At 31.8% G+C, this 24,247-nt stretch overlaps 2 protein-coding genes and 1 long non-coding RNA gene across 3 annotated transcripts; 1 reads left to right on the forward strand and 2 right to left on the reverse strand.

The window, feature by feature from the left end:
- Positions 1-595: 595 nt before the first annotated feature.
- On the reverse strand, positions 596-4,531 carry LOC114173710 (glutathione S-transferase DHAR3, chloroplastic-like). Its single transcript, XM_028058267.1, has 6 exons — positions 4,226-4,531; positions 3,340-3,430; positions 3,051-3,194; positions 2,688-2,805; positions 1,466-1,606; positions 596-934 (listed from the first exon to the last, which is right to left on the reverse strand). Exons 1-6 carry the CDS (start codon positions 4,431-4,433, stop codon positions 848-850), a joined length of 789 nt encoding a protein of 262 aa, XP_027914068.1. The 5' UTR covers positions 4,434-4,531; the 3' UTR covers positions 596-847.
- A 4,556-nt stretch (positions 4,532-9,087) lies between these two features.
- On the reverse strand, positions 9,088-11,208 carry LOC114162937. Its single transcript, XR_003599320.1, has 2 exons — positions 10,074-11,208; positions 9,088-9,448 (listed from the first exon to the last, which is right to left on the reverse strand). It is a non-coding gene; the product is annotated as an uncharacterized LOC114162937 (long non-coding RNA).
- Positions 11,209-21,046: 9,838 nt separating this feature from the next.
- Positions 21,047-23,467, forward strand: LOC114180940 (DELLA protein GAI-like). Its single transcript, XM_028067237.1, is given in 3 exon segments — positions 21,047-21,807; positions 21,810-22,415; positions 22,418-23,467. Coding segments are annotated over 3 exon segments (1,770 nt in total). The 5' UTR covers positions 21,047-21,344; the 3' UTR covers positions 23,119-23,467.
- Positions 23,468-24,247: the final 780 nt, after the last annotated feature.

The following is a 24,247-nucleotide window of genomic DNA, read 5'->3' on the forward strand; positions in this document are numbered from 1 at the left end:
ATACGTATATATATATATATATATATATGGATGTCGCATGTAGGAATGTATGTATGAATGTATATATATATATATATATATTTGTATGTATGAATGTATATATGTATGGATTTATGCATGTGTATGATATTGTAATGATTTCTTATATTTCACCTCATTTACCCTTAATCTTATGGAATATATTAACAAAACTTACGTTATAAATTAGACAATTATAAAGAGACAATTGATTAACTAGTATTCTAGCTTTCTCAGTACACAAGTTAAATATTTATTTTATATAACTAATTTTTAATATATAAATATGTTTAAGAGTTCAAATTATGTTATATCTAAATTTTGTAATTATTTAAACATATACATTATATTTTAGTTCTGTGATAAATTATCAACATTACGATACAAATTGATGCATTCAAAAATATATCAATATTCAGTTTAAAAAGTAAAAATGATAAACTGAAAGAAGATAATAATTCTAAACACACTCTTACTGTTGCACTTGAGACATGAGATGCATATAATTAACACCAGAAGAGTCTGCACTTGAGACATGAGATGCATATAATTAACATCAGAAGAGTCAAAACCGCAATAAGGAAAAGAAGCAATATAATTATCACTTATTTTAATGGAATGCAACTATTTTCATTCAGGACTCTTAACAAACATGTTACAATCTGAGACCAACTATTCTTAATAAATATTTATTCCGTAATTCATAGTGAATGGGTAAGATTATAATACAAAACGATATAGGTCTTTGAATTCTTCATACATTGTTCTTCGGGGGTATAGTAGTGCGAGTTTAATGAAAATGATAGTGTGACCTGACCAGTGGATATTATTAGCCTTCTACTTTAGGACGCCAACCTTCAATGACATCCTGCGGTTGTGCACTTGTTTTAATGAACGATTCCCTCGAGAAAATGGCCTGCATTTTCACCAACAAAAGAGTTTTCAAAGCATTATGAGCTCCACGCATGCCAAACTCAACAAACAATTCTAACTCATCATGGCTCAACTATCTGACAAACAATCAGTTAGTTAACTCCATTCAGAAACTAACACTAGGATTTAATATACATAAGAAAAATTAGCATAAGGGGATATCATTGAATGAAGGTTTTAACTTTTCTAGCACTGGAACAGCCATTAGTAAACACTCCAGATATTCAGAAGCAGATGATACTTCTGCTTCTTTAATGAAATGATTCAAGTTTGATGTTCTGCACAAGCATATCCAGACATTAGTCTATGCTTTTCGACATCAACATTGCTGAATATCTTTTGGACATTATCACCACAGATTTAACAAACCATAAACGTTTGAGAATCATCATCAGCATACAGATAGATCTAGGGAAGTAGCTTCATGCACGCACACATTTTAGTTTTGAAAAGTGTCTTCAAGTATAAAGAATGTATTGGAGATGTTGAGTAGATAGGCTCGTCCAGAACATACCTTCGTATAAGCCTTCAAAGAGGTAAGTGAATCAGGTACTGTCCATTTCTTATAATGCCCCAGAGCAATCTCCAAATGGTATAGCTTTGGTCCAAGTGATAGGTCAGCTGCAGATATCTCATTACCATTGATGTAAGGGCCCTACAAAAATCCAAAAACAACAGTCAATTAAACAAGTAGAAAGTTTCCTGCAATTTGTTTGACTGTGTAAACTACAGATAATAACAAAAATTCCTTCCTCAAAGATTTAAAAAGACCAACATAAAGTCTAGAAGGATAGATCAAGAACACAAAATCCTAAAAATTACAAATCTATATGTAGCAATAATATGGTAATTGGACCAACATCGTAGCATATGGCTTTGGATTTAACCCCAAAAGCTAGTTTTCAATACATGTAGGTAGCAGGACTAAAATGAAAGAGTAAATAACTGAACCAACTGATAGTAATCCTAAAAAAATACAATGACAAAATGCAGAAAAAGATCATAGACTGTATAGCATAATGAATGATATAGCTATTCTTGTAATATCAAATTTCTATTTGCAACTCTGAATACAAAAATATGGAATTTAAGTTGTTTGCTTAAAGTCATTGTTAACAGAATAGCATTCAATTATTAGTTGACCCCCTTTGTATAATCAGCTCAATTAAGTTGATGCATGATCCCCATTTATTTGTTGTAACATAAAATGTATCAACCTCTTATGTAATTATAGTATAGAAGACATTAGTGCACTGATGAAAGTTACATGAATAAACATAAAGTATATAAAAGTTGGATGAATGGATTTGTTATGTAAGTTCCCATATTAAACCCAAGATATACAAGGAAAAGGTAAAGAGAGAAGAGAAAGTGGGGAACTTGCTATACATAGGTTACCATGTATCCCAATCAAATGCTTATCCTTACCATATCTCAATTCTGTATTAATGCACACACAGAAGAAAACAATCTAATGAAATATCCTTCTAAATATAGGTATACTAACTGCAGGTAATTCAGTTATCACACTTTACCATCATTTAGCTTAAACCTTAACATGGTCGAACTGAAGAAATTGGTTCACAAAGGGGAAGCATGCAAGAGAGGACAATGGTTTGTTCGAAAAAAATGCATAGTAGTAATTCTTCTATGCGTAAAACTTCATCACTAAATGAAAAACCTAATGAAGATTGCAAACAAATAACAGAGAAACAAAAGCAGAAACAATGTCATACATTTTCCTTTATGTAATCATTGAAAGAGCTCAGTTCATTTAGTAATGCTTGTTCCGTTCCATCATTGGGATCCTTGCTCTTGAGAAATCCAATAAATGTAGAAAATATCTTTGAACCCCTACAGAAAAAAAAGCACATCCATGCATTAGGCAATTGGAGTACATTGAATTTTAATGTAGTCATGTAAACATAAAAAAATAATAGGTTGTCACGGAGTAAAAGGAAAGCAAAAATGTGAAGTAACCAAAAATGGAGTATGAAAGAAAACTGTGTTTACGAACGTATGAGTTCATAATGCATTTCTCTAAAAATTCAAAGCAATGTACAATTAAGAACAACTAGATCTACAAGTAAAATGCATACACTGTGGCCTTTTCGGGTGGGGTCACCAATGGTGGGATAGGATACTTCTCTTCCAATGTTTGAGTAATAACATCTGAATCCGGAACCCACTTCTCATCAAACTTTATGACAGGAACTTTACGATCAGGATTGGCTTTAAGGAACCTAAACCAACAAAACAAAACGTAAGGAAGAAAACAACTAAAGTAGTACGAGAACCAGATATGTGGTCTGTAGGTGATCCAGTTTTATAAAGATAGCAACTGTAAAAGAAATAAAAATTTAGCCCAAGAAGTGGGGTAGAAGATACCATTCTGGCATGTTGGTGAAATCCACCAACTTTGGTTCATAAGGTAGATGTTTTTCTTCCAGTGTTAGTAATACCCTTTGGCAAAAAGGACCTGAAAAGGCAATTCAAAATTGATTATGGGAACCACGCTAGTCCAGCCAAGTTTAAGGCTCAGATATCAACAAAAGATCGTTATTTGATTTCTTGAATCCAAAACATACACATAATTGGCTCTTTTGGCTTTACCTACCTCATGGAATTGACTCAAAATACTCGAAAAAACATTCCCTACATCTCAAAACATGATAAATCACCGAACCTCTTCTGCTATAGTTATACACACATATACTATGAGAGCGGGAAAGGTTGTTCGGTCAACTTGAGAAGAAAATAAGAAGGTAAAATGATTTAATTTTCTCGCGTAACATAAATCAAAATTAACTAAGGCATAAAGTTCTATTCTTTAGCTTCTAAAAAAACGATTTTAACTATTCTTGAACTATCTTTATGAAAAACTCAAGTTTTTATTTTCTTCCTTTTCATATACTTCTTGAGACGTTTGTTCAAACAAGGCCTTAAAGATTATATTTTTTGCAAATTTCGGTAGAAACATGACAACAGAAAACATTTCCACAACAAAACAGCCCCTATAGTTAGTGGAAAAGAAAGAGACAAATGAGTGAAAATTGAGAATGCACGTGGACATAATTTGAGTCCAGATACATCCTAATTTTCTTCCCTTCATCTTCACCGTGCCCACGTTTCTCTTTCTCTAATCCTTTCATGCACATCACCATTCCCTTAAAGAGAAAGTAATTTCAATTTCCATCAAAGAAATCATTGAGATGTTCAAACTAACCCAAAAGAAAACAAAGAAATGCATAAAAAGGTAAAAATATTATATTACAGTCGCCGAGGCTATTGGGTGTGGTGACGGAAGCTTTAACGGCGATTTCGAAGGGTTGGGAAGGGGGAACGGACGACATTGACACCACCCTAAGAGACTTCTTCCTGAAATGGTTGGTGAAGGAAACGACAGCGGTTGGCCGGAGACGAAGGTTCTTGACGGCAGCGGAAAGCGCACACGCCGAAACTTGAACTCTCGCAGTGGACATTGTAGCTTCTACTCCGAACCCGATGTTGACGATGATGTTTCTTTGTGGTTTTGGTTCCGGTGGTGTTTACGTGGCACTATCCAACGTTTCACAACATCATGGTTTTAAGCTTCACTTATTTATAATTTAATTTAGAGAGTGTAGTAGTAAGTAGAAGAATTTAATTGTGAATTATTTTAAATGATAAATTATATTTTTTATAATAACAATTCTAAAAAATATAATTTAAGGAAATTTTTAGTTTACTAATTAATGATATAGCTTGGTGAATAGAAACTTTAATATTTTATTATTTTTTATCTCCGATACAAGAAAAGTTAACGTATGCTAATTAAGAAAACTAATTAGCTTTATTTAAAATATATTTAATTAAATAATTTTTCGAAAACTTTATATTAAAAAAATTAAATAATTAAATGATACCTTAAAAAAATCTCATTAAATCGCAAAATATATTCTCTTAAAATTTATTTTTGTTTATTTATGTATATTACTCTTTTCCTTCTCCAAACATCAATTGAAATTGAATTTATTTTCCCTTTATTAAGTAGTGTGATGTTTTGTAGTTTCATTTGAAATGTTTATAATTTATGTTTATATATTAATCTAAATTCAAAATACCAGTATGAATACAAACATTTAATTACTATAAAAGTATTTCATTAACAACACATTTTAATAATAAAAAATTGTTAGTCATTATAATGATTAATTTAGAAAATAATTTATAAAATAAAAAATTAGTGGTTATTAAAAAATTACTACTATGAATACAAATTTATAATTGGTTGTTAAATTAGTTAATAATTAATTAAAGACTAATTTGAAAACTAATTTCTTTGGTAGGAAAACATTGGTAGCTAACATTTAACGATCAATTTTCTCTGATGACTAAAATTTTTGATAGCTAAATTTTACAAAACTAATTTAAAAATTAATTATAATTTTTTATTCATAATAATAATTACTTTAATAATAAATAATTTTTTATTTTGTAAATTAATACTTAAATTGATCAACTATAGTAACCAACATAGAAGTATTTTCTTTAGTGGATACACTATTTACTTACTAATTTAGTTATAACTAATTAGAAGTTTATCACGTTCTTTTATTCGGGTTAGTATTTCAAAACAATGGGCCCATAAGAGTCCGCGCAAAGAAAAACGACCGAAGCGGGAGCCGAGAAATCTCAAGGCCCAAAAAGTTATAAATAGGGCTTATAAGATATAGGGGTCTATAAATAACTTAGTTGGGTTGGACTTGTAAACTATTTCTTAAAACTTCTATTGGGCCAACAAGATTATTTATAAAAAAAAGAAGAAAGAGAATCTTGATGATTATTATGATATTTGATGTCACGTGGTGTACATTATAACAAACAAATAATAAGAATCTACGATCATGACATTTCCATTTTTAACGAGACCAACTTACAAGTTACAAACCAAGCACGTGCTAGGCTATAATGAATAATGATTCTAACACACATTATACTTGTTGAATTAAAACTCAATTAGTTAGTAGCTACTGTGTTTAACATGTGTCTTACATTATCAGAATGAGTAGCAGAAAACAAATCCCATTACAGAAGCAAGAACCAAAGAACTAATGCACCATTCTACCTCAAAACCCTAACTTGTTTTCACTTTTCATCATTATAGGAAGAGTTCGATTTTCTGCTATGTATGTACACAGTGTCCACAGTGGATTTAGGTGAATATGTAGTTGTAAATTAGGGTTGGGTGTGAAAGCTAACAGTGGATATTGAATGATTGCATAGTGTTTTGTGATGGTTTGAGATAATTTGATAGCACAATAGAGAGTGTAGAGCCTTCTTAAGAGGAACTACTTTTTAGTGATGATGGAGACACTTTTTTAGGGATACATCTCTCAATGTCTTTTTACATTGTTCTTCGATCACTGTTTTTATTTTTTTATTTTCATTTTCAACTTTCATTAAGTCTCAATCAACACACTTTTCTCACTTTTGATGCATAAACAATTGGAAATTATAATAATTTCGTATCCACCTTTATCTTTAACATCTACCTTACATTCCTTTTAATAACAAAACATTATAGTTAACTACTAAATATAAATAAAATAATAATATGGTTATATAAAATAAAGAAGTTGTCAAACATGCTTCATTATCTTTTACATATTCAAAGAGCCTCATTTTTACTTCAACTTTCTTTCTATCTCTTTTCTACACTTGAAAGTAATGGGTGAAGATTAAAAAAAATTATTAATTTACTTTTCAATCAACAGTGAGCATCATTCACTGTCACCCTTATAGATCGATATATAGTCGTTAACGTTTACGTATAGAAATATATATATATATATATATATATATATATATATATATATATATATATATATATTTATTGTCCATGCAAAGAAATTAGACTAATAAATATAATCTTTTTAAATTGTGTTGGATTTTTTTGACGTGTCAAATGACGTTATAGATTGATATTTAAATTACTTACATCATTTAACATTTCTCCAGCTCAAATATCTATCAAGAATGTCGTTTAACACATTAAATAAATTTAATGTCATTAGATTAAAATAATTATTTTCATTCATTTTTAAAAGTTAGAAATGAAAATGCATCAAAATTTGAAATATGTTAAATATATTAAAACTATAAAAATTTGTTTTTATTTATACATTAATTTATTTATTTGAAAAAATTTGGAAGGTGGGGGTGGAGGATGGGGGCATGACCCTCCGCACCTTATACTAAGGTTCGTCATGTATGGTTGACGGTGAAGACCTAGTAATCATGTGGAAAGTGTTTTCATAATGTTATAAACGTACATGCATTTGAGTTTGAAATCAGTTCTTTGTGATCTTGATGAGTAAAACCTATTATGAGACTTCGTCAAAAAAAAGAGAATCGGTTACAATTATAGCGATGAAACTGATTCCAAAGAAGTCGTGAATAAAATCAATTCTCATGTTGATGAATCCGATTCATGTACTTCGCATCAAAGAATACATCATTTTCAATTGCATAACCCACTCAACAAAGTTTTTACCATTTGCTTTGTTAATTAGTTGTTTCATGAATTAGTGGTATGATGAAGATATATTATAATTAGTTCATGCAATAAAAATTATACTATATTTTTTAACTTTAAAAATAACATACTTCTCATTTAAAGATGTTTTTAAATAAGTTATTTCAATACCATGCATCCTTGCACTATTTGTTTTTTCTTATTTTCTTTTCTTTTCTTTTTATTTTTATGTTCTTTCGGTGATACTTTATTCCACTCATCCTTTCTAATTCGGATAAATAGTTTCTCCTACAATAACAATTAAGATGTTTAACAATAATTAAAATTTTTATAATAAAAATATTTTTCTTTTTCAATTATTATTAAGATGTCAACATATTTTTAATCCTAAAATTAATTAATATCTAAATATTTATTTTTTATAAAATTAATTGTATTTTTTTTAATATTGAATAAAAAATTTTTAAATAAAAATTTTTAACTCACCCAAAAAATATTTCATATTACTTTTAACATTAAGTGTAATTTTATAATTTTATTTTTTTATCTATTAAAATTTTATTTTTTACACCGCCACCTACTGAAATGGATTAATAATCGTGGCTTTCTATTGCTTGTAGCGGCGTTGCTTTATCTATAGTTAAATCACTCGTAAATTTTCATAAATTTCATTCCAATCGCAGCCATTTTCATCTTCAAATTTTTTAAAAATGAACACAAAAACTCTACCCTTAAATTTATTGAAACCTATCCACTCATTCTCCTTCAAATTTATATTAACAAAAGAATACATCCAAAGTCTATTTATATATGATTAATTGGACGATAGTATACAACGTTTATTATCATTTCGTATATTATTTATTGTAAAAAGGAATAATAACCACTTACACATTTCCACTTTTGATTTACTTTTTGGAATCTTTGTTTTTCTTCTTTTATATAAATTATTAATTTGCTTAATTTTTCCTTTAACTTGCAGTTGGCGTGGTTCCCTTATTATACAAATTTATTGGGAAAACAATGTCTAGAACATGTAACCAAACTTAAAAAATTCCCAACTTCCCTAATTGAAAAATAAAACAACAAGTTATCAATTATCTTCAATATATTCCCTTTAGAAACAAACGATCTTGAATATTTTTTGTGGGATATACTAAGAAAGATATGTTATCTGGTATTTGGTTAGTGTGTAGGGTTTTGTTGATTGTTTGAAATGGTGCACTAAATAAGTAGATTAATCGAGTGGACCCAACATGCAGACAGAAAGGCTTCATGATTGAATTTGATCCAGTATAGTCATATTTCAGTGGAATTAAAAAAGGGATTGTTATATCTTCACCAAACCTTTGTCACCCAGATTTAATTCTCATGTTCATATTCTGTACTGAAATTTGGTACAAATCCAAATGTACAACTAATATATAAGATACAAGATTAACGCAGAAGATACATGATTCTGTTTATTTGAATTTATTATCAATTTAAGAGTTTATTTGATATAGAAAAATTGTATATCTTTTTGTACTTATACACCTACTTAAAATAATTATTTTAGCATATAGTAGAATATATTAGTGACATATAGTAGATTTTTGTGTAAAGAAAGAAAAAAGAAAAGAGTGAAAAATAGGTGTTATTATTAGGAAAAGGAAAAAGTAAAATGATTATGTGAATGTAACTTGGGTTGAAACCCTACACATAAACTTTATATGGACATGATTAGGAGCAGGGACCCGAAGATGTCCAAAATCACATGGAAAGACATGCATGTGGGGATTGTTTGGGATAGGCAATTACTTCTCCTAAAAAAGTTGACATCCATCATTCAATTTTGCCTTTGTTTACAGTGTAAAGTTGCTTCAACAATAGTGCCACAATCTGCATAACCTTACTTCTTTTGGGACCAAAAAATCACACATTGCATATTCTTCTTTCATTTTCAATCTTCTAATGTCTTGCCACTGCCATGCCACAACCCTACACCAAACCTTAAACTTCATCATCATCATCATCACTCAAAACTCTTCATTTGCTACTCATTCATCTCAACTCAAACTCAAACACTAAAATATCACACAAGTCTTTTTTTTTACAGTCTCCAATACTTTTTCACGGACACAGTTTTATATTATACAAATATTTCCTTAAAACTGTTATCGTTGACACAAGTTAATTTGCCGAAAAGATTATAATATAGACTCCCCTAGTTTGTTTAGAGTGAAACTCTAAGATGCTTTAACCTCTAATCTCAAAACAAAAAAGGATAATTGATTGGTTGGACCTTTCCTTTATTGTCCTAACCCCACTCGTCTACAAAGGGTTGGCAAATGGATTAATTCCAACCCTAATCAGGTTTTAGGTTGTAAATTACCTTAAATTTGGTGGTTCTAGTAAAATTTTCTTGATTTGAAGAGAAAAAGTAGTAATGAAGGTAAGATTTTTGTGACACAGTGAGGGGCAAGGATAGTCATAGATGTTTTTGTGTAGTTGATTTGGTTTAAATGTTTCCAATAATGTATGATGTTTGTGTGCAGATAGGAAACTTAAATTGACACACTCATATATTACACAACACCACTCTCTGCGAGAAAGGGAATTGCACCTAACTCAGTCACTGCATAATGAGACCCCACTTCTGTGATCTTCAAAATCATCACCATGTGACTTCTCTCTGATCAGGTTGTGCTGTGATACCCCTCTTCTTAAATTATTTCCCTCTCTCTATCTCTAGAGTACATGCAATCAAAAGAAGTGCATCACATGTTTTAAATTGGTGTAAAATGAGATTAATGGAGGAAAAAAATGAAACGTAAAACTCCACTTGGGGAGAATACTGAAGGAAAAGAAAAAAAAAGGATTGGGTCAATGGTTGAGATTTGTGATTAAAAAAATGTTACACGTCCATTCCCCAACCATATATGTGTGTGTGCCATATGTTTGTTTAGGTGTTAAATTATTTTCAAAGTGATCTCATGGTTTATGCATTCAATAATTATGGTAAAATAATAATCCCAATAATGTAGAGGGTGATTATGAGTGGAGCTTAGATTAGGACATGCCATTATTTAACTCTTCATCACTTGGTAGAATGTATCTTGTTTCTATAATTTGCTGCCGGCGCAAACTATTAAGCGACAGCAACCTAAGCCTTAGCAATTATGTTCATTAATTAACTCTTTTTCTTGATCTCATTTAACCATTTAATATGCACTTCATGCACTGAGATTGGAGCTTAATTATATAAATATTCCATTCTGCTGTTGGTTTAACGTAAAGGTACAACACAGTATCACCAGGATTTGGAACTTTATCAGCAACCAAAGGAATCTCGTGGAGTTGTATTTCAACGAGGAGAAATTGCACAGCTAGGATGAAATGACAAACACCGATAAATAAATAAATAATAAATAAAAGGAAACACCACATGTATGTGTAAGTGCCACGAAAAAACCATATTATTCCATTTATTATTCCTTCTTTTAGATGTCGATTCTTAGAGTATTTGGATGAAATTATGAGAATACAAGTTAGAAGAGGAAAAAAAAAAGTGATTGAAAAAGGCTGAAGAAAATGGAAAATTAAGAATTTAAGATGACCCTTGACACATGATGCACGAGTTGTGTTCAACCAATTTATGAGAGGATAGTGACCATCTTACTTACCATCTTAGCTACAAAGCACTGGTTGTTGTTGTAGTATTATTAATATTCATGACGTAGTATTTGATTATCATGGTTGTTGTTTTTTTATTGTAGATATCTTTCATTAATTATATTATAATATACCTCAGAGCTTCTAACTCTGATTCGACCCTCAACCGGCCAATTCATTTTAAGATTAGGTCAAATTATTTTTATATCTTCAATTGGGGTTGTTCAAAATTTTAAGTTTATTTTTATATATAGTAAATTTAAATAGTAACATGTATATAGTACTATTATTTCATTTTTTAAATTAAGGGATTTTTATTTTTGTTTATTTTTGTGGTTTTCGGAGTTTAAGTTTTCATTTAAAGTAAATTAAATCACTGTCAAGAACGACGGAAACGGAAAAACTTACTCATGGAAAAAGATGAAGAGATTGAGGACGATATTAAATAACACAAATTATGTATTCTAAAGCACCTTTTCTGCCGGAGGCAACACATTTAGCTGATTATGATGGAAAAAAAATAATACAAGAAATGACTAGATTCCCATTTCACTGGATTTGATATGTCAACTTTCAAGAAAGTAAGAACAAATCACCATCCATTTGAAAAGACTCGTACAATTTTCTTTTTGAAATTTATGTTTATTGCTCTCTCTTTGTTTATCAATACTGGCTGGTAAAATTATTTGATACCCTCTTAATTATATAAATCATGCAATCACTTTCGTAGTGATCATCAAAGTTACTCTTCGGCTTCAATTTCAAATAAGGGTCTATATTTTGATGATCGAAAATCGACATTTGTGAGTGGAGGAGGTTGATTTTGATTTCGTGTTCATTACTGGATTTGTTTAGTTTAAATTATCCTATTGTTTCCAGATTTTATCCTGATTTTTGTATTTTTCTAATAATCATTTTGTGTTTGAATGTAGTATAAGAAAAATTCTGTGTAAAAACAATAAATTAATGATTATGATTTGCGACATACTCATACAAAATAAGAATGAAAGGTTGCTTGTTAAAAAGGGAAAATTTGAGGAAACGTTGTTTTCTTCAATAAACCGAGATAATGTTAATTATACACTATTTATTCCGGTCGATATATATTCCTTGAAGTTAAATTTACATTTATTTAAGTTCTTATTTCATCTAAATTCGTATTTGAAAAGATAAAAGATTCAAATCAATAATTTTGTAATTTTATTTTTAAAAAAAAAATTGTGTAAAATCATTTGATAATTATTTTCAATTTATTCACGTGTGATTCTCGATTGACTATTTCGTAAAATGTGACATATCGTGAAAAACATATTTTTTATGGTTTAGTGAATCTCTTTCAAAATTTATTATATAACTCATTCTAGAGAATATTTACTTAATATTATTTTATTTAAATTAGTTTATAAGAAATATTTATATTTTTAAAAATATCTTTCAATTTTAAAAATTAGTTATTATTATAAAATTAAGAAATAAAGATCGAGATATTGTAAATATTTTACCATTTTTATTCTCTTACATTTATATATATATATATATATATATATATATATATATATATATATATATATATATATCATATATTTTTAACTCCTAAAATTCTCATCATCCATAATATTTTACAGTGTAGTTATTTAACTCTTAAAATTCTATAAGTCTATATCTTAGTGAATATGGAACTTAAGCGAATGATATTTATAGTACAATTCTCATTCATTATTTATTAACATTAAATATAAAACACAGATCAAATTAACTTTATGTAACAAATTAAAAATCATCTCCGGCAAAAATCCCACCAACTTTCTAAATTTGAGTATTATTTAAATATAAAATTTAAATTAAAAACTATAAACATGGTTAAATATTTACAAAATTTTGGTACAATTTCGCATTACTCTAAAGTTTCTTTAAGTTTTAGAGGACTACTTTGCCTATATTGTTGGATTGTTGTATTAAGGAAACAATTAGAACAAAGTGTCACTTGACAATTAGGATGAGTCTAGATTTGATAGAGAGCTTAAGGGAGATTTAGTAGATCAATTTGAGAAGATAGAGAGGTGATTATAGTGTTATTTATTTTAAGGGTGTGTTCACTTGTGGAGATTTTTTTGGAGAAGAGAGAGAGAATGAATTTGAGTTGATTAGAAGATGAACTTTTTGTTGTTAATTTTAAAGGATTTGGAAGTGAAAGTGAATGGATAAAGTTTTTGAGTGATTTGATGGATGTAATAAATTAAAAATTTAATTTAATTGAAAGAAAAACAAATTTATCAAATTGTGCTTGATGTTAAAAGTAATCTAAAATTCTATTTAGATGAATTAAATTTATTTTATAAAAATATTTAAATGAATAAATTGAAAAAACAAATAATTATTTTAATAAAAAATCATAAAAGTACAATATATTTACATTTTTTTTTCTAAGTTGGAAATTAATTATTGTTGTAAACGTAATTTTAAAATACTTATATTTAAATTATTATCATAGATATGGAATGTATAAGGGTCTTTTACCATCACTCACCTTCAAGTGAGCATGGTGGAGGGGAGATGGAACAATCAGATAATCCTTGTATTCCTTTCATTCTCTTACTCTCAAATATCACAAAATGAAGGGTTAAATATGTTTTTGGTCCCTTAACTTTTAGTGAATTTTGGAATTAGTCCATTTTGAAACTTTGGACCAATTTAGTTCTCCATCTTTTGAAATGCGTGGATTTAGTCCTTTCAATCAAATTTTGTTAAGTTTATTTGACATTTCAAGCGCGTTTCATAATAGTATTTGACTTAACATTAAAGCAAAAATATGTCAAATAGTATAAACAACTCAAATACAATCCTGAAATGCGTACGAAACATCCAATAAACCAACCAAAATTTGATTAAAAGGACTAAATCCACGTATTTCGAAAGATCAAGGACTAAATTGGTCCAAAGTTTCAAAATGGACTAATTCCAAAATTTACTAAAAGTTAAGGGACCAGAAACATATTTAACCCCAAAATGAATATGTGTTTCACACTCAAATCGTGTTTTGCTATTTCCTTTGTATAGTAAATCAATATAAGTGAACACAACATAAGAGATAAATGAATAAATTTGAAGAGAAAATTTATCAAAAAAATTTATGAATGATTGGATGGATGTGACACATAAAAAAATGTTTTAATACATAACAAGTGTAAGATTATTTTTTGCCTCTATAGTTAAAATGGATAGAAATTAAAATTTATTCAGGAGGTAAAATTAATTTGTAATTAATGGAAAATATAATCTATTCAGTTAGAATAAAATTTTAATAGGTGTAATGAGTTTAAAATAAAATATGATTGATTGAAAAATTATTTTAATTATTTGTTGAATTAAAAAAATTATTAGTTGTTAATTTTTGTTATTAAAAGGTGTAGTGGCAGAACTTTTATAAAAAATTTAAGGGATTTCAAATTAGATCTTTTATTTTATATATAGATGATTTATCAGGTTTAGCTTATGTAGATATATTTTTTTTTTCATTTTTATTACAAGCCTTCTTCTTGAAAAAAAAATCTTTTACAATTTTTCATAATTTTTGTAATATAAATTTATATCTCTCATCTATTTAGAAAAAAATAAATATTATCATCCAATAATACATATTAGACGAATAAATCATATGTCCGAGGAAAACAAACTGTTTAAAAATAAAACAAATACAAATCGAACTTACTTATAAAAAGAATTTGATCAATGCATGATGTTCCTTTAACTCTCAAGTTTCACTCCGGTGCAAATTATTTTTGTAAAGAATAAGAGATTGAGGGTGAAAAATAAAATAGAAAGGAAGAGGTGAGAAAGAGATGTGGAGGTACGGAAAAAAGAGAAACAAAAGAAAGATGAAAAAAAGTCAGGGGATTTTTTTCTAAAATTAATATAAATAATAGAACAGGCATAAATAAAATTTTAAAAAATATATAAAAAAATTAAATTAGAAAACTTTGGAGGATCCGTGACTGCTAGTTGTTGAGCTAATAAAAATAATATGTTTTGTAAAGTCTCACATTACCTAAAATAAGCTAGGAAGAAAAAAATAATAACGTTCTACTATCTTGAAGGATCAGAGATGGATAAATGAGAAAAATGAGAGTAAGATGTGTCTTGTGTGAGTGATGTCAATTTTTTTAATTGAAACAAGTCACAAACTAGCCTGACTTGATTCGTGGGTTAGTTCGCCGGGTTTGCAAGCTGGATGGATCGAACTGGTGTGAGTTGGAAGATTTAACTGTCTCAATTTTTTTTTTTTATAAATTGATCCGTCAAACCTAACCCATTATATGTATACAATAAACATGATATCATTAATATATTATATATATATATATATATATATTTATATTTATATAATATGCGACTATTTAAATTAAATTAGCTTATTATTGTATACGTGTTTTTGAACTATCATCTAAAAAGAGATATCAGAATCTCAACGATAACAATTATTTTTAAAATATTATACAAAGTTATTGTAAATATCACAAAAATTTACAGCACCTTATGACCATATAATATATCCCAAACATGTTACATCAACCTAATCACCAAAATTGAAAGTCAAATGACTATCCTATCATCGTTTAATAATAGACTTTGATTAAAGAAAAAAAGAGGCTAAGAACAAATAAAATTAAATTTGGAGAAAAAGATATCAAGTTAGTTACAGAAATATATCAAAATAAAATAAATTTATATATATATAAAAAAAACTAAAAATACATTGATGGAAAAATTTACATATAAATATTACATCAAATCAATTAATGATATGGCAATTCTCCAAATCCCTATATTATCAATATCGGATGAAAAGACTTAACAAACGAAAATATATATATATATATATATATATATATATATATATATATATATAAACTGTTTAACAATCAAAGCTAAGATTTAAAAATTTTAGTTAAAATCGTGTTAAAACCAATAACTTTAGATTGAACAATGGATTTTCAAAGTATTAACCTAACATCCACGTTAGTTTTTCACTTAATAGCAGCAACAGTATTTTGTGATGTGTTAAAAAAATGTAGTATTTTGTATAAAGTATTAAAAAGAAAAAAAAGAAATTGCATTGTTCCAGGAGTGTACGGAGCAGTATATAATAGGCAGCGCTATTTAAAAGGCAGCCGTACTTGGAAAACCTAAAACCATTAACTCTGATTCGTTTTGCTTGGATGTGGTCAGCAAAAACAATTAATAGCCTAATAGTAATATTAATACACCATTAATTTCTCACTTAATTGCCTACGCTGCTTTTTGCATCTACCCGTCACACCACATTATACTAAAATCCCCACCAAAAAGAAGCATCGGCTTTTACACTTTCAATTTTCTAGTTCTTGAGTTATGCCAACTAACCACGCCCTATACTGTTTAATATCACGCACAACATAACCGATAAAGTACTGACTTTTTACCTTTGATGATACAAGGTTTCATACGACACATTTTGGTGATTATAGAAATGATGTTATAAAGATGTGTGAAGTTATGAAGAAAATGTGTGAAGACTTGAGCGTTGACTGTGTCGGCAATGCCTCAGTCACGAGTTTTGTGATGATGGAAAGATTACGGTCCACTTGCCATGCCACCATGCCACAACACAAACACAAACACAAACAGGATAAGCCATTCGCATTTACGGCTTTCGTGTGGGGCTGTCGAGTTTGATTTCTACACAATGTGCGTGTTTCATAACTTGAGAAAGAAAAGAGAGCACAAAAACTATGCAACAAAATAAAAAAAAAAAAAAAATTCAATTCTCTTCTGTGCATTAAAGAAACTAGAATGCAATGTTTCTCACTTTTTTTTTTGGGAGTGGGGGACAACCTTTCAATATTATCACGCGTAGTCGTTTAACCAACTTAGAGGGTTTCCCTCAATTTCTATTACTTCATTCAGGCTAGGGGCTCTCTCTTAAACTCTAACATAGGGACCAATATTTTACCATACTTTACTTTGCTTCATGCTTATATATATAAAATATACGATTTTTTTCTTCCTTTTTTTACTTACGTTTTACTTTTTTTGCATCAACTCAAGATCATCCAATTCATAACTTAGAAATGATCTTGTAAAATTTGAGAACATTTTACTTATTATTGGACGGAAGCAGTTTTAAGTATTATTAAGCTAATAATGTAAATATAATACAGTTGTGTCTTGAAAAACTGGCGAGAATTATACAATTTCATAATTAAATGCTCATGGAAAAGACTTTGGTGATATTAATATCTCCTCTGTGTGTAATAGTTTACTTTTTATTCGAGCTATAATGTGAAGGGTATTAGTCAAACGTCATAATGTGGGTTCACTAAGAAATATAAAAAGGTTATATAGTTTGAAAATTGTTTTGGTATATCTGAGTTCAAGTTCAACATCGATGTTAAATACAGTTTAAATATCTTTTTTCTATCTCCTCCATATATTTTTTAAAAGATAATATTTCATAAGGTCGTTTGGAATAATTTGGGTCGAATCAGAACAAAAATAATATAAATTTTTATATAACAAAATATTTATATTGAAAATTATTTCGTCTGATCACTATAGTATTTGAAAACATTTTACTCTTAATCGATCCAAATTCGTGTCAATTAGTAAATTAAGTGACAGGTAATTTTCAATTATAATGTATTGTTAGGATTAAGGTATTTTGTTCACCTAGCATTAATATCTATTTAATAAGTAAATTATAATATTGTTATTAATACATTTAAATTACTCTAAATAACATTAAAGAAGTATTTTTAATAAACAAAAAGATGTTTTTATATGAAAATAATACCTAAACATTATAAGAGGGATAATGAAAAAAAAGAACATAAGAAATGCTTCCATTTACGTGTTTCCATATTTATTGGCCAGAACAATTCCTAAGAAAAAAAAATAATAGAAAGAAGATATAATTTGATAAATAAATGTATATATCTTTTACATAAATGACCATGACATACATATTTTGTTTATTTGATATGATAATTTGATAAAAATTTATTTTATATACTTGGATAAAAATGCGGATTAATCCAAATTAGTGATAATTATATTTAAAACAATAGAAAAATATATGTAATTTGATGAATAATATATTTAAAATAATAAAAAAATAGCAGGTCAATTATATGCCGAATAAGGTTTACAATTATTATTTTTAATTATGAGTGCACAAAGTCAGCTGTCTTATCAATTAATCGATTAAGCCTGATAGATATGATATAAATCATAAAAAAAAGAGAAATATATAACTTCTTTAATATATATGATCTGCTTTTACAAGATTAATTTTCTTTCTGATATATATATATATATATATTTTATGAGATTTATGATTTTTTAAAGTTTTATTGTACTAATTAACTGTATTGTCCTCTTATCTGCTTCATAAAGACAACTGTTTATCTTTCTGTGTAAACATGAGAAATATAATCTATTTAGTTATTTATATTTTTAAAGGAATAAATGAATACTAAAATTTATAGTATAAAATATTTCGACGCGATTACTTTTAACAGCCACACTGACATGAACGAAGTTGGTATTTTAAGTTTTAACCACTAAATAAATATAAAAATAGCAACGAAAATAGAAATTTTGATGAGTAATTTTATTTATTTAAAGCGCTAAAATTGGTAGAATCCCTGTTGCAAAAACCAAGTAAAAAGTGTAGCGTTGACTAAACTCAACCAAACATCTTATTCAATTACAGTGAATAGTATAACTTTACATTGACTTTAGTTCCTCCGGAAGGGTTATTATTCACTAAAGTAGACCTTTAGTACTTTGGAGAAAAAGAAATTTAAATGATGATACGTTGAGTAGACCTTGGGGTTTTATGAATAATTAAATTATTTATTTGGCAGAAATGTTTTTTGTGTGTGTATATAATCGAGGGAAAAGCTAAGTACATGAAAAATAGAATTATATACGTGTAATTAATTGTGATCGAAGGATGGGTTGAAAGGGAAGGGGAATAATTAAAAAATGGTTTAATTATGAACAGGGGTTGAGAGTGATTGGAAGCGGTTTGTACAAGGGGTGTTTAATGATAACAGGATCTCAACTGTCACAAGTATGTATGTATGTACATTATATTGAGGATTGTTTTGGATAAGCTGGTGGTACTTAGGGTTAAGGTTAATTCCGGAAAAAACGATGATGGAGATTAATCGAAACGGATGGTTTAAAAATGTAAAGAGAGTGAGTGAGGGTGGTGGTGATGGTGGTGGTGCAGGAAGAGGGACCACGGGGACAAGAGAATCTGTGAAACGTGGCAGAATCACATGGCCATGGCCTCTCCCCTTTCATATATAACTGACCACACCACCTGTCACTGCCCCTTCTCCCCCTCCCCTCCCCTTTCAATCCAATTATCACATTTTTCATTTTTCATTATTAATTTCTCCACAATTAAACTATTTCTTATGCATTATTATTAACAACTGTTTCACCCAAAGAAAAGGAAAAAGAGAAACCAGTTCGTGTTCGTGTTCGCCTCCTAACGTCACCGTCGGAATGATGAGGACGCGCCCTTTTCACAGTTTAGTCAAACGGGACCGCAGCAACGCCGTTTCCTCTAGAAGGACCTTCTTCACATTATTAATATATATATATATATATATATATATAAATTAATGTTGACAAGTTTATTATGCCTTTTTCATCCGGTTTGTTAACTCTATAATTCATATTTTTGCCAGGTAAAAGAAGTATAAGGATGTGTGAATTTTAAAAAAGGCATATGATTAAATGATTTGTTAAGATTTTAGCTTACAAAAAAAGAAAGATGATATCGCTGTTACAAGGGACTTGCTTAGCTGGCATCCCGTTTCTCTCGGCAGAGGGAGAGAGAGAGAGAGAGAGAAAGAGAAGAAGTAGTAGTAATGCTTTGTTTTTGGACGGTGGGTCCCACGATGGATGGTCCTAAAATCGATGTTGACGTCTGAATCCCCGTCCTCGTTGATCTTCTCTCAGCACAGACCCCTCTTTCAGTGGGCCCGAGATGCAACTCATCTGTTCTCACCTTCATCGTCGCTCACGTGTGGCGTGGGGAGACACGCGCCTACGGCAACTGGGCACGTGGCCCAGTGCGGTCTCTGGTTCAGTGTTGTTGGGCGTGGGAGTGGGGCGCGTGGAGACCAAAGTTGACCTGTCCCCTTGATCTCTCCTTCATGTGCGTCGTGAGAAGTTATTCCCCACTCGAACATACGGAAGCCGACCACACATAGTTCTCATAGGCCACTCCACACAGAAATACCACCCTTACTTTATTTTTTTCTTTATTATTTAATTATTTAAATAGCAGAGTGGAGGGTTGAAATCAAACAATCACTCCCTCTTCTTGCATTATTTCATCTTAAAAAGATATTTATATATGGCAATATATGCAGGCATTTCAGAATTATGATTCGTCAAATTTGGTACGCGTGTTTTGATAGATATATTGGTGTGAGTAAAGAGAAAAAAAACTTTATTAAAGTAAAGGAGGTATGATACTAAAATAGCAAGGCTAGGTGAGGGAAGATGATAGTTTAGGATGGGTGAATAAATGCTAAAGGCAGAATAATGTCATTTCATTTATTAAAGTAAAATAAATGGGGGATTAGTAATTTATAGAAATGATGATTTGGGTAAATAGTATGATCCGTGAGTTATTACTGGGCGCGTGAAGAAGGGAGGTAGAAAGGTGGAGCCCAGGATGATTCTCGGTCCCCAAGGCTCTCAATCGATGAAGAGTACGGGCACCTGATTTTGTAGTGTATGGTGTCTGGGGTATGCACGAGCTGTACACTATCATGGGCATCTTTCTTGGCATTGCGGTGCTGCCACGGCTCTTTGATGCCTTTTACCTATTTCTTTCCCTTCCTCTAAACCCCCACTTCAACTAAATTAAACCACTCCCAAATATCACACTCACCATCCAAAAACTTTTTCACAATATCAATCAAAATCATAAATTTAAAATAAAACAATTCATTCCATTATTATGGCTTCCATTCTCCCTTATCTTTCCCAATTTCCACCCTTCTTCTTCTCTCTCTCCCTTTCCACCTCTCTCACTTCAAACTCCCCAGCCCCCTTTTCCTATGACCCAATTCCATTTCCAAATCACCAATCCTAATTCTAATTCTAATTCTAATTCCAATTCCATTCTTCCCTTCCTCCATTCAATTTCCTCCTCATGAAGAGGGATTACCAAGACAGCTGCGCCGGAGGGGGTGTCAAGGGTGAGTGCTCCTCAATGCCAAACGGCAAGGCCAAGATGTGGGAGGAAGACCGCCACCAGCAGGGGGGAGGGATGGATGAGTTGCTGGCGGCGTTGGGCTACAGGGTCCGTGCTTCCGACATGGCTGACGTCGCACAGAAGCTCGAGCAGTTGGAGATGGTCATGGGGAGTGCCCAGGAAGACGGAATTTCCCACCTTGCTTCCGACACCGTTCACTACGACCCTACGGATCTCCATTCATGGGTCCAGAGCATGCTGGCTGAACTCAACCCCGAACCCACCAACACCATCCTCGATCCCTCCTCCTTCCTCATCCAAAACCCCTCCCACTCTTCCTCCATCCTCACCACCAACTCACGCGTTTTCAACGACGACTCCGAATATGACCTCAGAGCCATTCCTGGGATAGCCGCATACCCCCTCAACCCGCCCCCACCATTAACTCCTCCACTGCCACAACCACCACCACCACTACCACAACCACCAAAACCGTCGAAGAAATCGAAACGCCCACCAACAAGCGCCTCAAGGCTTCCCCAATTGAATCCTCAGAGTCCGCTTCGGAGCCCACGCGCCCTGTAGTCCTCGTTGACTCGCAGGAAGCCGGCGTGCGTCTGGTGCACACTCTCATGGCCTGCGCGGAGGCCGTCCAGCAGGAGAATCTGAAGCTGGCGGACGCACTGGTGAAGCACGTGGGCATACTCGCAGCGTCGCAAGCCGGCGCCATGAGGAAAGTGGCGTCGTACTTTGCCCAGGCCCTGGCGCGTCGAATCTATGGCATCTTCCCTGAGGAAACCCTCGATTCCTCCTTCTCCGACCTTCTCCACATGCACTTCTACGAGTCCTGCCCCTATCTGAAGTTCGCACACTTCACCGCCAACCAGGCCATTCTCGAGGCCTTCGCCACCGCTGGGAGAGTCCACGTCATCGATTTCGGCCTCAAACAGGGGATGCAGTGGCCCGCCCTCATGCAGGCACTCGCATTGCGCCCTGGCGGTCCCCCAACTTTCCGCCTTACCGGAATCGGGCCCCGCAGCCCGACAACACTGACGCGCTGCAGCAAGTGGGCTGGAAGTTGGCCCAGTTAGCCCAAACCATCGGCGTCCAGTTCGAATTCCGCGGATTCGTCTGCAGCAGCCTTGCAGATCTCGACCCGAACATGCTTGAGATCCGTCCCGGAGAAGCCGTCGCTGTCAACTCCGTCTTCGAGCTCCATCGCATGCTGGCCCGACCCGGATCCGTCGACAAGGTCATGGACACAGTGAAAAAGCTCAACCCCAAAATCGTAACCATCGTGGAGCAAGAGGCGAACCACAACGGACCGGTTTTCTTGGACCGGTTCACTGAAGCCTTGCATTACTATTCGAGTCTCTTTGACTCGCTGGAGGGTTCTTCCACCTCCACAGGGTTGGGTTCGCCGAATCAGGATCTGTTGATGTCGGAGTTGTACCTTGGGAGACAGATATGCAACGTGGTGGCGTACGAAGGCGTGGAGCGCGTGGAGCGTCACGAGACTTTGAGCCAGTGGAGAGGAAGAATGGGCTCTGCCGGGTTTGACCCAGTTCATCTCGGGTCTAACGCGTTCAAGCAAGCTAGTATGTTGCTGGCTCTATTCGCAGGCGGTGACGGGTACAGGGTGGAGGAGAATAACGGCTGCCTCATGCTTGGGTGGCACACTAGGCCACTCATCGCCACCTCCGCGTGGAAGCTTCCTGCGCCCGAGTCCTAGTGGGTTCACTCTCTGGGTCCCCCGAGTTAACCAGCTGGACTGTACACTGTAGATTAATTGGATCGTGGATGATGATGACGATGATGATCGTGGTAAATCGGTAAAAATGGTTTGATTGAACTTGTTGGAGTGGAGTGAGTCAGTGACCGAGTCAGGCAACGAGGCAGAAGGAGGATAAATAAAGTGAGAGGAAAAAAAAGCTAAAAGAAAAAAAAAAAGAAGAAAGACTGTAATTTGTAATTGTACTCCTAATTACCGTTTCTCTTTTAGTGTTTTTATTTTCCTTTCTCTATATTATTATTATTATATTATTATTATTCTATTATATAATTTGTTTAATTCTTCTCAAGTTGGATGTTTTTTCCTTGGTATTTAAATGTTTATCTTGATGTGTGAGATTAACTTGTTATAGTTTTAACTCGTTCACCGTGTGTCAAGTGGTTGTTGGATGAAGTGGTTCCGGTGAGGAAATTCATTGTGGTAGCTTTTGTTGTTTGGGTTTTTAATAAATCTGTAATTTTACTACTGTCAACCTTTTTTAATAACTTCCTTCTTCTGATGAATAAAATCCTTGCATTTGGGTGTGTTTCTGTGATTTTCATTCTTCCTCTTTTTTGGCAATAAGTTGTATGAATGTGATTATTTTTGGTGGTGGGGAGATGGAACTGTTCTCATTCCGAAAATGAAAGTGATGTGACTGGTGTTCTTTGGGTATTTAATCTACATGGAAAATCATTTTTCTTTTGATTTTCCTTTTTGAGCACATGATAAGATCATATGATACAAAGATTTTCAGAAAGCTTTCTGCCACCAAGAAAAGGATAATTGAATTCACATCCAGTGTACCTGGAAACAACTATTTCATTCAAGGCTTTTACCTAACGGGTATTGTTAAAAGCAGATTTGCACGCCACATTCACATTGCTGACTCAAATGATTACCCAGATCAAATGCTTTCACTAAAAGTAACAGAGGTAATGTAAAATTATCACACACTTTATTCAGGTTACTTTCATGTTTGAAGATGATGAGGTTCAAGTTTTAGTTTGGTATTGATCTACAGCACACAAATCAAGACGTAACTGTTCGACGTTAAGTGATATTTAATAACCAGGTTGAACATGTGGAT

Source organism: Vigna unguiculata, chromosome 1 (genome assembly GCF_004118075.2).
Source record: "Vigna unguiculata cultivar IT97K-499-35 chromosome 1, ASM411807v1, whole genome shotgun sequence".
Lineage (NCBI taxonomy): Eukaryota > Viridiplantae > Streptophyta > Magnoliopsida > Fabales > Fabaceae > Vigna > Vigna unguiculata.